This window comes from Lytechinus pictus, chromosome 3 (genome assembly GCF_037042905.1).
Source record: "Lytechinus pictus isolate F3 Inbred chromosome 3, Lp3.0, whole genome shotgun sequence".
In the NCBI taxonomy this organism is placed as follows: domain Eukaryota; kingdom Metazoa; phylum Echinodermata; class Echinoidea; order Temnopleuroida; family Toxopneustidae; genus Lytechinus; species Lytechinus pictus.
This window is the reverse complement of record NC_087247.1, coordinates 37,413,577-37,429,481: the sequence shown is the minus strand read 5'-3', so window position 1 is coordinate 37,429,481 and position 15,905 is coordinate 37,413,577. Positions and strand designations below refer to the sequence as shown.

General features: G+C 35.6%; 1 protein-coding gene across 3 annotated transcripts; it reads left to right on the top strand.

Annotated features, from left to right (window-relative positions):
- Positions 1-242: 242 nt before the first annotated feature.
- LOC129257318 (transmembrane protein 243-like) lies at positions 243-15,337 on the top strand. 3 transcript variants are annotated; one of them, XR_010293070.1, is made up of 6 exons: positions 243-392; positions 7,535-7,695; positions 8,579-8,629; positions 9,446-9,550; positions 9,773-11,048; positions 12,517-15,337. XR_010293070.1 is itself a non-coding variant. In XM_064096964.1 (5 exons), the coding sequence occupies exons 2-5, from the start codon at positions 7,639-7,641 to the stop codon at positions 9,890-9,892; spliced, it is 333 nt and encodes a 110-aa protein (XP_063953034.1). In that variant the 5' UTR covers positions 243-392; positions 7,535-7,638; the 3' UTR covers positions 9,893-11,128. The 3 variants fall into 3 exon arrangements, 2 of the variants coding, with proteins under 2 accessions (XP_063953034.1, XP_063953036.1); XM_064096964.1 differs by lacking the exon at positions 12,517-15,337 and having other exon boundaries at positions 9,773-11,128; XM_064096966.1 differs by lacking the exon at positions 12,517-15,337 and having other exon boundaries at positions 7,540-7,695; positions 9,773-10,892.
- The last annotated feature ends 568 nt before the right edge of the window (positions 15,338-15,905 follow it).

The following is a 15,905-nucleotide window of genomic DNA, read 5'->3' as shown; positions in this document are numbered from 1 at the left end:
TTATGATCGGAATAAGAAAAGAAGGGTAGGGAAAGGAGATTGAAGGAAAGGAAAGAGAGTTGGAGAAGAGGAAGGGCATGGAGCTATACATAGAATAAGTATTAGAAGAAGAATTGAATGAAGAGATGACGAAGGACAAGATACGAAACATTTAGGGTTGGGATAGTAGAGGAAAGCAGAATTTAAATTGGGATTGGGAAATTCCCAGGTATGTGTCATCATGATATCATGTGACGTGACTTATTGCGAATAATATTGCCAATAATATTGAGACTGTTTGTTGATACTGGCCCCTCTAAGTTAAGTCTAAGGCCCTATTGCCGCTGTATATTTTACTGCGTCATCTAAACTTACTAAGAATCAACGGAACAGACTATAAAGTATGGTGTAAGGTAAATATACGTCGTATCAGGAGCAAAGATTTTAGTTTTTAGAACTTAAATTTGATTTTCACGAACGATAAATGTGAGTGGCGGTAAATGTGCACGGCCTGTGGCTGTGCTTATATTATGCTGTGATGTTCCTGTGTGTGTCGCCTCAGCTCAGGCGATGGTTCGTGTAGGCTCCACCCATAGAGATGTACGTAATTAGTATACATCTCTATGGCTCCACTACACTAGCTGATTATCAATTACCGCTACCCTCCGCTACACCTACCCGAACTTGTAGCGGTAGTGAAGTGTAATGGAGCCTACACGAACCATCGCCTGAAGTATGTGTATAGTGGCCCATACATGTAGTTTTATGTTTGTTAAACCATGGACCTCTATCAGGAGGTACGGCACCCGGGGGGGGGGGGGGGGGGGGCAGTCAAATATATTGCTGTACACATGCGTGACCAAAAAAACGCGTTTTAATTAAAGGGGCGTTTTTCAGTTTTGGACGGGCCGTGTAGGGTCACTCACACAACATGCGAGGTTAGTTGTACTAACCTCGCACAACGCATGTCATTTCATAATAAATTTTGACGTTTTCATTCATCACACGAATGTGAGAGAATGACACATGCCAAAATCTTCACAATATACTAAATTTATTCATCTTAATCTTATTATTGAATGCAATTTTAAAAATATGCTAAAAAGTATTTATAAAAAGGGATTTTAAACGCTTACCTCCAAATCTCAGCCAATATTAAGATACTCCGTCCGATCCTAATACTGCGGTGGAAATTACGCAAACAACAATCGAAATGCGAATTTTTCCTATCGAACAGTCTAGATTCAAGTCGCCGGCGCATAATAGGAAATTGTACCAAAAATCAACAGGTTGCATGTCGCGTATAATCGCTGATGGCGCTACATCATAAAATAACGCTGAACAGCGAAAAAAATGCGGAGCGCCTAGAACGCAACCAGCAGTACAGCTGATCTGACGTAAACGACGTAAACAAGCAAGTTTATTAAATAATATTGCGCGCCCTCTCTGTGCGTATAGAGAAAACCAGCGAATCGGCGCCATGCTTGCTTCGACATCAAGAAAAATCATCGATATAAAGTACCAGAAAGACAGAGAGGAATTGAAATTGGCTTCATATCGTTTTGTAAGTTTCATATCCAAAGCTTATCTGATCTTAAATCCATATATATTGCTAATTTAAAAGATATAGCCCGAAAGGCATTGCAAGTGGTTATCCTGTGGACGGCGGCGGTAATGTACCCATGGCATGGGTGGTGTAGGGTATCAAAACAACAATATTTTTAAAAAGGGTGGTTTTAAAGACTGGTCTATTTTCAATCGAGGGGTCAAATGGGTTCTAGGACAACTACCCCCTGGACAATCACCCCCCGGACAACTACCCCCCGGACAACTACCCCCCGGACAATTACCCCCCCCCCCCCGGACAACTACCCCTGGACAACTACCCCCCGGACAACTACCCCACCGGACAACTACCCCCCGGACAACTACCCCCCCGGATAACTAACCCCCGGACAACTACCCCCCGGATAACTACCCCCCGGACAATTACCCCCCGGAATATTACCCCCCGGACATTTACCCCCCCCCTGGACAATTACCCCCCGGACAATTACCCCCCGGACAACTACCCCCCCGGACAACTTCCCCCCGGACAACTACCCCCCGGACAATTACCCCCCAGACAATTACCTTCAAAAAATCCCCCCTTCTCTCCAGCATCAATGTTAGAATTAAGCGGGACCCATTGTAAGTTTTGGTCGGTGGCACAGGTTTCCGAAATATTTTCTCTTTATCTTACGTTAATAACTTTTTCTTTCTCTTTTATATTGCTCTTTCTCCTGTTCTCTCACTTTCTTCTTTTTTCCTTTTTTGTTTTTGTTTAGCGGCGCCTTCTGCATCATGAAAAATGGGGGGGGGGGGCTTGCACCCGAAACCTCCCGTTTGGCTATGCATATATACATCAGAAAATTTGTAAACTGGCCCTCATTCTAAGTTTTCATAGAACAATTGAACACGATTAGTCATAATAATCACAAATGCTGAATATCTCTGATTCCAATTGATCTGATTTTTTAAAATATTTATTTGGGTTTAATTTCAGGTAAGAAATCAGGCAAATAGATAAAAAACGTAAAAAAGACACCTTTATAGGTAGAAATATTGAAAGTCGATAATGCAACTATCAGTATCAACACTAACACTGTCAATTAGACCTATAAATCTGTTATTTTAAAACAGTTCAACTAACAAGAAGCTAAGAATTATGAAACAATTGGTGCACATTCCAGATTAAGATGTGGCTTTATAACTTAATACAGTAAGCTAAAAAACTTTATGCAAAGATAATACACACAAGAACACCTTGTAAATTACAAGGTGTTTTTGTGTGTATTATTCTTGGGTGAAAGTAATGAAACATTAAAGTAGGTAATTAAGTACCAAATTTATGAAATAGTAAACAATATGACATAATCAAATACAGTGTTTTTCTATACAAATTGGCAATCATGATAGTATACAATTCGTTTAAGGTGCATTTTAAGGACGGTTTGTAAGAATTTATAAAGAAGTAGGCCTATGCAAATCAAATAATGCGACCGAGCACCGTGAGCTGAAAATATTAATATTTAGACCATAAAACTGACATTTTACAGAGCACTTGAAAAATCAATTTGTAAATTTAAAAATAATGAAAGCTCGATATCCGAGATGAAATATGTTTTGTATATTGACTTCGAAACTTGATATTATAAGCTCCATATCAGCCTATATTCAGCAAGATATTAATCTCATTGAAAAAGCAATGCGGGTGCGAAGCGCGAGTGGAAAATACTTGATATTCCGATATGAAAATGGTGAATTTGAGCACTATCTAAAGCATTGTGTATGGTAATTGTGAAGTGGATGTGGAAAGCACTTAATAAATGATGCGAGTGTGAAGCGCGAGCTGATATCTTCATTATTATTTTGACCTAGGACCTTGACATTCTAGGTCTAAGGACAACTTTCTTATTCCTCTTCCTGAGCGCGATATGAAACTGTGATATTGTCGATATTCTTTTCTGAAAAGGGACAATTTAGTCATTAAGAATTCATGAAAATTTTATTATCATATTTATTAATGTAATAAGCCTAAATGAGTGAGTAAAATGTGTTGACACTGAGGCCTGAAAACTGGATATTTTAAGCACTTTTGTAATCATGAATAGGATTTGTGAGTTGATATATTTTTAACAAAAATGCGAGCGCAAATCGTGAGACGAAATTTTTGGTAAACTGTCATAAAAGGGGGGTTTTAAGTAGTTTGTTATATAATTTGGCAAATCAAATAATGTGAGCGCATAGCGCAAGCTGCAAGTTATATTCACACCATAAAACAGACATTAAACAGAGCACTTAAAAATCAGTTTGTAAATCAAACAAAATTATGAATAATGTCCGAGCTGAAATATGCTTTGTAATATCGACTTCAAAACTTGACATTTTAAGCTACATATCAGCCTATTTAGCAAGATGTGTATCTCATCGAACAGGCTATGCGAGCGCGAAGCGCGAGCGAAAAAATTAATATAGTGACATGAAATATATTTTTTAATCATTTTCCAAGTCATCCCCTGACCTTTTTTTTTTTGCACTCGTCTCCCTCCTCTTATTTTTTCTTTTTTTCTTTCTTTCCCCCTTTTTTTCTTAATTTTTTTGCTCTGCCGATAGGGGGGGGGGCCGGGCCCCTCGGCCCCCCCTGGATCCGCCTATGGATGGAGCTCAATTTTACAGCTTTCTTACGGCGTACGTTTGATTCCAAGATACTCGAGAATGCCTTGAGTACTTCTTACGTCAAACGTACGGCCGACGTATGACTCTGTGCACCCCTTTGTCTAGGGGGTAGTTGTCCGGGGGGTAATTGTTCGGGGGTAATTGTCCGGGGGGTAATTGTCCTCGGGGGGGGGGGGGGGTAATTGTCCGGGGCGTAGTTGTCCGGGGGGTGATTGTCCAGGGGGTAGTTGTCCTGATACCGGTCAAATGTATTTAGGTAGGTCTAGATCTACGGTACATGGTTGTTTTTTTCGAAAGCTTTTTTTTTTTAAGACTAGCCCACTCACACATATTGCGAGGTTATTATACATACTATACTAATCTCGCACCACCAACGTGTTTACGTAATGGATTTTAGAGTTGTCGGTTAACATTGCTTCATAACGCGAATAATAGCCGAAACTCGTTCCGCTACTCACCAGGGCTTTTTCTGGTGAAAAGCGTTCCATTTTCAATTTTAACATATTTTTTAATATAAAAAGGACATAAAAAAGAGCAAAATCGCTTACCTCGGCCTGGAAAATGGCTTCGCGTGTCTCTTCCACGACGTTGTGTTGTTGTGCATGACGGCACTGTTGATCTGAATGGCAAAACAGTGCATTGGACTTCAGAACAGGAAGTTGTAATACCGAAAAGCTATCCCATAATGCAATACGCGTTACAGGGATTTTCCCGGATCTCGGCAAAATCGCTATTTGGGATAGCGAGAATTCACAACCTTAATTCAGCTTGTCGGTGTTTTTTAAACTAGATTCTTGATTCATTGTATGCACAATTCCAATGATTGTTTGATGAAATAGAGACACCAATAATGCAATAACTTAAAAAACATACTTTTTATATTATTTTTGCTGACGATAATACTTTTTGGAAAATATTCAAAGCGATGACAAATTAAACAAAAAATATAGAAAATTCTACGTACCTTGAACGAAGCCCCGCAAGTGCTACTGTTTGTATATCAATTAAGGTTCCACCAAAATCTTTACAGTAAAAAGATTGAACACTTTGCCGACTTAGCGTAACGCTGTGCATCGATTTACGTGTAAGATAGTTTTTGTGCCTAGTCTTTCCCTTGTAGTGTCTTTGATATGAAGATAAATCGCGGGCCCTCTTTAGCTCAGACTAAAAATTTGGGAAATCCCAAGCTCGCTCCGTATTTTGTCAAAGAGAAAAGTCAACGCTTAAGGGAGAATGAAACCTTTGGAACAAGATAATTTGTGTGAAAACAGAAAAATCAAAGAAACAGATCAACAAAATTTTGAGAAAAATCGGACAAATAATGAGAAAGTTATGAGCATTTGAATATTGCGATCACTAATGCTATGGAGATCCTCACATTGGCAATGCGACAAAGATGTGTGATGTCACTTGTGAACAACTCTCCCCATTACTTTAGTATATATATTTCACTTAAACTGCCTCTTTTTATCATATCTATCAGTAGATCATGTATTCTTTCTATAGGAGGGCATGCAATACAGATTTTCAAAGAATACATCATGGATAAAGAGTTTGTATCACCATAAGAAAAACCAAACAGATAAATTTTGGGGGTATTTTATAGTCCATCAAAGGGAAAGTTGTTCACATGTGACATCACACATCCTTGTCGCATTGCCAATAGGAGGATCTCCATGGCATTAGTGATTGCAATATTCAAATGCTCATAACTTTCTCAATACTTGTCCGATTTTTCTCAAACTTTCTTTGTTTTTATTCTTTGATTTTTCTGTTTTGACACAAGCCTACTTGTTCCAAAGGTTTCATTCCCCTTTAAATGACGCTATATGAGGGATATTCATCATATTAGGAGGAATTGACTTCACATCGTTCGGTAATTTTCGTAGGACTTGATTCTGTAAATCCTCTTATTAAATTTGTGGGAGTTTGTTGCAATTTTGCATGCGCCGTGCCTTCAATTTTCCTGTTCACGGCGGCAGTAATACACCCATGGGTGAGACTAGCCAAACGTGTTTGAGGTATGTTTTTCCTCCTCGTTTCTGAAAGGCGTTTGGGCTCTTCCCCATTGTAAGCAACGACCCTAGGAAACAGGAAAACTTGTTTAGGGATCATATTCTGGCAACAACTTGTTTAGGGGCCAAAATGTGTAAATGAAGCCCACTGAAAACTTGTTCAGGGGGCTATTTTGTACACAGAGAAAAACTCGTTTAGGGTAAGTTTGGAAATAATTTGAACACGCATATGTACAGCAATACATTTGACTGCCACCCCCCCCCCCCCCCCGGTACGGTACCTAAATGGTTCAGCGCGCAGCCCAGCTCCAGATCCAGAATAGTCCAACAATAGGCCTAACAACATAATTAAAGACAAGTGCAATGGGCTGTCCCGAGGAATAGCATCTTGTCTGGGGATTTATTTCATCCTAGGAAACCATACCTTAGAAGTTAGCATAAAGTCATACAAACTGATGTGCCTCTAGTTGTCCACAGATCAGCAATAATCACTTAAAGTCATTGTGCTGTGTTGACTATCATGACTGTTGTGCCACTGGAAGTGCATGGTGTGCGCTCCTACTCCTCATTGGTACTCAACACAGTATGACCTCATACTAGCCGTAGGCGACAGTAGCACATAAACGCATATACCGGATGGTGCATTTGTAGAAAGTTAACACCCATGGTAACAAACAAATGCACACGATGATGATGGCAAGGCTTGTCAGCAGGGTAAATTCTTCTAGTGATATTTTTTTCTTTACATTTTTTTTTTGTGAAATTAGTAATTAGTTATTACAGTTTAGATATCACAAATTATGTCTAAGGTAAAAATTTTGATAGAATATCTGTTGATTTTTTTAAATGGTGCTTGGAAATCTGAAATCCTACTCTGAGAGCTTTTGTCCACATTATTGAGGTCTCAATGCCCCCTAGATTGATTTGGTGATAGACCATGTGGACAATTGAATATGACAACAGGATAAACTTGTCCTTCTTCTGAGACCAAAATTTACCAAGGCTCAACTTGAAAGAAAGAGTTCAATGACAGACTTTCTGCAACATAGGATAAAAGACTGTTCAAACCCGGCCACATCAGACCAAAAGATGATTAAAGATGGGAGTTGCTGATACCCTGTTTAGGGTTTTACGATTCAAGGGATAGAGCTACATCAATATGGCGCTGTACAGTGGCTGCCGGGCCCATGATCAGTAGGACAAAAAGAACTTTTGGAGTGTTTCTATTTCATATATCATTTGAACAATAAAATTTTGATTTTGAATTAGATTGTAAACCATGGCGGATAACTGACTGTAGATTATTTGTTTATCTCATCCAGTGCAGAATCTACATGTCTGATGTGAAGGTCTCATATCATCTACCAAGAAGTTGGACTTTTGAATCTGCTATGAATTGAGACAAGTGAATTTGTGGATAGCCGAGATGAGTGCCTACAATACAGACATTCAAACTCCTCTCTTTGGGGAAACTCAGACATGGGTAAGATCGACTTCCAGATCGAGGGTTACTACCTTGTTAATCACAAAGTATAGATTTAATCAGGGGCGTATCTAGGGGCATGGGGTATATGCCCCAAGCACCATATGTAGGGGATACAAAAAGGAGAAAATTTAAGAAAAAATGACAAAGAGAAAAAAACCCAAAGAAACAAATTTGAAATGTAGAAATCATGAGCATTTAATTTAAACAAGCCATAATATAGGTATCAAAGGTTGGAAGGGGTACAATATTAGTGCTTACTCCGGGCCCAGTTTTTCGTACAGGTAGACCATTGGATTTTAGCAGTTAATTTGTTGCAGGAGCTCCAACACCAGCCACAATACCTGACTGCCTGATAGTGGGGAATTTCAAGCTATCATTAATATGATGGCTATCAATTATCTTAATAAACTCTTTATGTTATTGCTCAGTTTACTAGCCCGAGTGATTTGTGTTCTCACCTGAACATGGATGCCAGAAGCAACACCATACTAGTACTTTAATTCATTGGCTGAGAGTTAAATTCAAAGCTAATGTTCTTTTAAATTTCACCAGGTAGATAAACATGCATTGCACATGGTACTGGTAGTCATTTCCTTTATGAAGGTTGTCATAAAATCAAAACCTGTCTAATTTGATTGAATTAGCTAAAAAAAAATTTCACTGAACAAGAATGTACTGTACAGAGAATTGAGCTGTGGGTCATAGTTCATTTGAGAGAGGCAAAATTATAATTCACAATATTATTCAACATGACACAATCAGAGTAGATCAGATGACCACTGTATCAATAGATGTTGAAGCTATGTGTTATATGATAAATAGTCTGATATTATCTGATATAAATCTGATTTACTATATGTGCATAACTTTTTTTTTTCAGGAGCGGGTGGTGAACCTTATAGTTGGTGTTGTCTTGGTTGTCATAGTTACGGTAAGAAGGTTTAAATTATACAAGGTAACCCCTTTTATATCTCCGTTTTTGTTCTAGTAATTCATCAGCATTGCCATGAGACCAAAATTAATTGGAAAACTCATTTCAATTTTCATGTCATATTTCTATTGATTGTCACATGGTCGTGATTCTTGGTAATATGTTTAAGCTTTTACAATTAAATGGCGTTTTAATAAGCATCATGTAATCAAAAGTGAAAAGGCATGTATTGAACAATCCGTATGAGTGTATTCTGTGAATCGAGTTGATGAGTAGTATCATATCATTAAAAAGCTTGGTTCATGATATAAAAAAAAACATTCCTTTTTTCACAGTCATGAAAATCATGAAACTTTTTTTATTAACCTATCCCTTGCTAGGTGGCAAGCTTTATCAGACCGTAGTTTTTTAAAGTGTAGTTGCTTGCAGCCTCGCAAGCGAAAATCTAACCCCCCAAAATGGTTACCTTTTTTATGATTGTGGTAAAAAAAAATTCTTAACACATCAGATGGACCTCTGAAGTGGTGATCATGATATGTTTACTAATTTTAAGCTTTTGGGTTTTTTTCTCAGAAAATGTTCATAAATATTTGTTTTCATATGATGTGTTATTTTAAGTTTATAGTTGTTTGACTTTGTGAGTATTGTGTGATAATTCTACTTTTTATGATGAATGATTTGTTAGGTAAGGTCTTGCTGTGAAACAGTGTACTTTAAACTACTCTTGAGACAAACCCTTTACTAAAAAGACTTAATCAAAAAATCATATTAATCAAAATTATGTTAATATTTTTCTGTAATTTTTTACCTTTATAGGTTACTTTCATCAGTGCATTAGTCTTCCCTTCATGGCCTCCATTGCCAGTCAACATCTTCTTTTCTATCTGTATAATCTTCGTTTACATTGGAAATATACTGCTGGTAAGTACATGGAGTAGGCTGTGATTCAATTTCTTTTTGAAGCAATAATTCTTAAGCCTGTTAAAAGCTCTCTTGTTTGACTTTAATGTGAATGATATGGATGTAGCATTTAACATTTCGTCACGTACCATTATCCATCATTTGTTCTCAAGAGAAATAAGATCTGGCTGAATGCTGTATTTTACTAAAATATGTTCTCTTTTCTTGTCACAATTTCTTCAGATTTACTGGTATAGACAAGGAGACGTGGATCCGAAGTTCAGATTGCTGATTTACTACAACAGCTTCTGCGTCATTGCTCTCTGTGTCGCTGCCAACCTCTACTTCCATGAGGTATCATGAAATTTGTAGTTTTACTTCTGTTTAGCCATGGAATACCTGAACTTATGCAAAGTCTAGTTACCATGGATTCTGACAAAATGCTGCTCTTAACAACAATCAAATGAGTTTAAGCTTTTATCCAATGTCAAATGAATTGATTCATGGTGTGGAAGATGTGAAGGGGATACTTCAGAGTGGCATTTATTTTCATTTGCCACTTGACACCCAGGAGAGATGAAATATCAGGATTATTGAGGTTGACAAATCCATCAGACCAGGGTGTAGAAAACACAGAAGTGTGCGATATCTTTATTTTGATCATATGATTATTTAAATGAAACAAAAACACATTTTCTTTTATTTTTGCTTTCATTTGGGTATTTGTCTTATGCTAGCCCCACTCTTATTTATCCCTGTATTCATAGGGATTATACAGACCTTTTCTCCCTTCGGAATACTACCAGTACATGTGCTTCATTTAGAGTATGTTATTAAACACACATTTTCACATAAATTACATGTATGTTTTCCCTTTAATGACAGTCTATTTTTCTTTATTTACTTTGGTATGAAAAATTGCTGTGCAATAGTCATTTCTAATTCAGGTAGATTTGATTTTAAAAACAACTTCTTTTTCAATTATTTGTACGAGTCTTATGACCTTTTGAAATACATTTATAGTAAAAGAAGAGATAGTTTTCATTCATTTTTTTTGTTCATGCTAAATGTCGATCAAAGTCAAGAAATCCAAGCACTGGTGACAGAAGTCAGCAGTAGTTGGAATAGGTTGATGGGGGTGCTTGAAGATGTGTTGGTTTCTATCACTATAAACTACATAAATATGTTGTTTTTTAATAAAGTGGATTTAATGTGGTAGTTATCGATAGATCCAAATAGTTTTAACTGTGCTCTGACAATCATACATCAATAATGACATGCTATATCTCTTCATGTATGTCAGATAGTTACACTTTGGATTGTAACTTAGATGCCAAATCTTTTATTTTAAATCACCATTGATAAAAAAAAACCTATAGCAGTGATATCTTAGTTCATTATTCTTCAAATGTTTTCCTTTGATGGATTTTTTTTGCCAAACCTGAATTAATATAATTTATTCTTCTTTTCTGCTTTTATTGATATCAACTTAACATCTGGATCAATTTCCCCCTTAAAAGTTGCATGTCTCTTTGAGCAATAAAGATTTTAGAAAGATATAAAATAATAATAAAAGGCATTTATATAGCGCCATCTATCTAAAAATATTCTATTTCGAGGCGAGTTATTATTATTATTATTACCATATTAAAAGTATCCTCTTCCACCTGTCAGAGAGATAATACAGTAGGGGAAGGCGGGGTAAGTTGTGACACTTTTTGCATTTTGCATGTTAGAATTGAGATCACTAATACTATGTAGATTTCAAATTGGCAACTGGGTAAGTAAATTATGACAAGGGGCAAGGACAACTTTCCCATAGGCCATGTACTTTATTATCAGGAATTTGTGGTTTTCTCCTAAGTACCCATTCCCCTGGGGAAGTAATCTAAACATAACCCAGGTAGTATATTGTTTTATGGCCTCGTGAAAGAAAAATATAATTTGAAATAAAACTTTTGGGAAAAATGACATTTTAGCCATAATATGTATTGGAATACATGGAAGAGTAGTCCTTGCCTTACATCACTATGACATCCCATATGCGGCCAATTTGAAGTATCCATGGGTATAGTGATTACCAATATTTACAACTTAAAAATTCATAACTTTCTTGTTGTTTGTCCAATATTGTTCAAACTTTCACCTATCAACTTGTTTGATTTTTGTTTTCCTTATAAAAACAAGTTTTTATTTGGGTTGGATTCCCCTTTAAGTTTGATTCTTGGGAAATATTTTTCACCTATATATACCTTTCTACCCCCACACTGAAAGTCATTGTGACCTTTGAAAAAAAACTGTCAAATGGCTCAACTTGCCCCATCTGTGGGGTAAGTTGTGCCACCTTCTGGGGTAAGTTAAGCCACAAAAACTATGTACAAAATGTATGCGGGAAGAACCGGCATGTCAATTTTTTATTTAAAGTCTTTTCACTAGCTAATTCTTTATAAATTCTAACATCATCTAAAAGTAAAAGAACTGTCATGTGAATTTGCTCCGTTCTGCTTGCATATCAATGGCTTTTTAAGGTTTGTTTTTTGTTTTTATTAAACATTACCATAAGAATTACCATGGCTGAACTTGCCCCATGCTGGCTGGCTCAAATTACCCCAGTTCGAACTTAATGCGATATTTTCACATCCACACATTTTTTATGCATCCATCATGTAAAAGACTATGACAAGAATGAGAATCCATACCTGGACTAACAATATTGTTCTTATTTCTTTATTATATTTTAAGACGTGTATGAGTAAAAAGCACTGATCTATTTCACACCCTTTTTTACTTTTTTGGCTTTAACTTGTATTTTTCCCTCTAAAAAAGAGTACTTTTTGTTTCAAAGTTGAAAACAATGTGATGGGGTCAAGGGTTATGTAATGGGTCATTAATGCATGACACCACCATAATGTCTGTCTCATTCATTCTTATCCTGGGGGTGGTGGCTCAACTTGCCCCTATGCTCAACTTACCCCGCCTTCCCCTAGAGAACACAAATGATTTTTGTCAATTCACCTTTTTTTTTAATACAAAGCTATGGTACATTGTTCAGACTCTGTTCATATATACCGTCAATTGTGGTTTGTTACAAGTATGCAATATGGAGATTCATGTCAATGTTTCATTTGTAGAAATGAGAAATTAACAACATACATTTCATCATTGTAATAGGGTTCATGTTATTTTAACCACTCATGGTGACAGTTAAGCCTTGGTTCAATTTTTTGGGGGGAATGAAAAAAACAGTTTACTTATCTTATTTTTCAGTTTTACTTCACATTGGATATTATTTATGACTAGATTATTGATTCATTTTTACATAAACCTCATCTTTCATTTGCTTTATATTTACTTATTCTCCATTTTCTTTTTATTTCACTTCAGATTATATTATTAATCCTGTGTGTATGATTTTTGTTAATTTGGATGACAAAAAACTGTTATCGAGTATTAAATTATGCACTCCTTGCACAATGCTTGTTATTAATGTCCCTTATGCTTTCTATGCAATATGCACCCACACACAATTATTTTGCAAGATTTCCTTTTATCTCTTCTTTGTAACCCTCTGTGTTTCCAAATAGTTTCACTAGATCAATATTACGTTCCGAAAGAATTAAATTAGAAGTTGTAAATACATGAAAATATAATTCAAATTGTGGATATACCAAGTATGAACTCATATCTTCAACTCCTGTTGATAGTAGGTGCTGCATATCATTACTCTATGGCTTTTTACTTGATTAATAGTGGTTAGCTATACATCGTAAGGGAAGCAAGGCCAGTATAAATATACTGGTACTGACAGGATAAGAAGATAGTGTTTGAAATCAAGGTATTAGATTCCAGACAATCCATAGCAATACCATCCATTATAACGATCCATATTTGGATCACTGTTATGTTGTGCAATATTGTATCCATGTGATAAGACATTTTACTAATGATTGTAACCATATCCCTTAGTCAGATGTTGTGTATGAAGTGCACTTAATTAAGGACTTGACAATTACAACTGACCTTTAATGAATTTGTGCTTCTGGTCAATGAGGGATAAGTTGCAGCTAATGCTATGGTTTAAATCATTTTTCATTTGAAATATTCAAATCCAAGTTTTTATTATGCTTATTTCACATTTTATTCAAATTCATTTGATTAAATAATGGTGTAAGGTACAAGAAATATGAAGGTTATATTTATGAATATATCAATAATTTTTTGCTGAAACAATGCCTAATCCCTTATTTGCTATTTAATATTACTCTCTCGTCTGTTGTATAAAACTTTATCATATATTGTGTAGCTTTGAAAGTCTTCAAAGGGCTTTAGCCAATGGTAAATAATATATACTTTTTTCCACGGAGGTAGAGGGGGGTTTGAAAATTCAAGGGTTATAAATTTACCTTTAAAGCATTCTCGTCAATGATCAAACTGTGATCAGTATGTGCAGTACAAATTAATTCTAAGTTAAGGACGTTCCACAGTTATGTTTGTGCGCATTATGATCTGCGCATAGTTTACACTCTGCGCGCTGACGTCACAATGGATGAACAGGTGATTAATTAGCTGCGGGTATGTGCTGATTTTTCTCATCTTCTGCACTTTAACTGCAGATTTCATGAAGCTAAAAAATGGAATTATTCCATGGACCATTCAAAAAAAGATTCTCTACAATTTCAAAATACTTTACTCTGCAGTGCTGCCAAGAATCACGAGTATTACCCCGAGTTTGAATAAATGGTAGAGTGGTTTTGATTTTTTCTTCACATAGATACAAAGCATTCGGCGCATTTTTTGTGTTTTAAAAAGCACATTTGCTCCAATAAAAATACTGATAGTTTAAAAACAAGCTCATGAACCCCTATTTTTTAATGTTTGTTCCTCTTAGGTATACCTTCCTCTACAACTTTATTTTGAATAAAGTGCAGCATTTATTGTACTTTTGTAGTTTGTTACTGAAATTTCACATTTTGTAGATTGTGATTTTGTTATCTTTTACGCCATTTTTAAGAACTGACAGTGCTGTTAAACTTAAAATTGCAAACAAACAGCACTATAAATATATTCTCCATTCTAACGATACAATTATTAACTCTCTTGCGAAATTTGATGAATTGTTCTTGTATTTTGACTGAGTAATACAGGTTTAAACTCATTGTAGTAATCTTGGACGGTCTAAAAATGTCAAATTCTTTTGAATGCGCAATTCTTAAGAACATCAATTTGGGTGAACTTTGAAGTTCTATAGCAAAAAATCAAGCACATGGACCTATGTTAATTTTTGCATATTTCGAATATTAAGGTTCTGAAGTATCTATGTGCAAAGTTTGGTGAAAATGACATGGATTTCACTTTAACTGTGGAACGTCCTTAAATGTCATCACTGCATTGTCACTAGTTATTTTATAGATAATTTGCAATAGGTGTATATGGATTTCTTTGAAATATAAATATGTTTTCTTGTATGTGTTTACATATATGTTTTCAAAAATAAGATTCTTCAGTGTAACTGATTTGGATGTAATATGAGTTTGTTTTCATGTTCATTTTTTTTCTTGCACCATCCATCAGTTATGTAAATGCAGGACTTCACTCAATTTCTGTACGCTTTACTTTGATGTTTTACATTAATATTTGTTAAATTAATATATTTCATACATTCTTATGTAGATATTGTAAACATTATACATATTCATTTTATGAATATATTTTTTAGAGAAAATGGGGTAATCTTTTGTAAATATCCAATGTCACATATATAAGCCAGTTTTAGGTCTATTAAAAGCTGAAATTGCTGTATGTGAAGAATGGCCGTATTTTTGGGTATTTTGTGACAATTTGTATTGTTTATGATAGTTTTTAAACTTTGTCATTGAAATATGTATAAAATAAAAATGTATACGAGTTTGTGAGATGTCATGGAAACATTTGGCCGAAAAGTGAAACAAGGTATAAGAGAGAAATAAAGGGGAAAACAAAGGGGAATCCACTCTAAAGTCAAGTTAATTGTAACATCAGTAAATGATTGAAACCGATTGTTGAAATTCGGGGGTTTTTAGTTTTGTGATGTCACCTGAAAGCCGCTCTCCTGTATGTTGGGTGATGAATAAATCACCACTTTTAAAAGAATATTTGGATGAGTTTTATATGCAACTGTGCATTGAATAATGACATCCCCTATTCAGAAACATTTAAAACATGGTAATTTTGCCATTTATGTGTATGTAGGAACACTTAAGGGAGCAGCATGCAAGTGATGTCACAGAAATTAATGGGGGGGGGGGTGGGCTTTTCCAATCATATTTTATAATGGATTTTCATCTATTTTTAAAAAATTGATACTTGGCAAATTCATTGATATGTTTGCTGGTTTGGT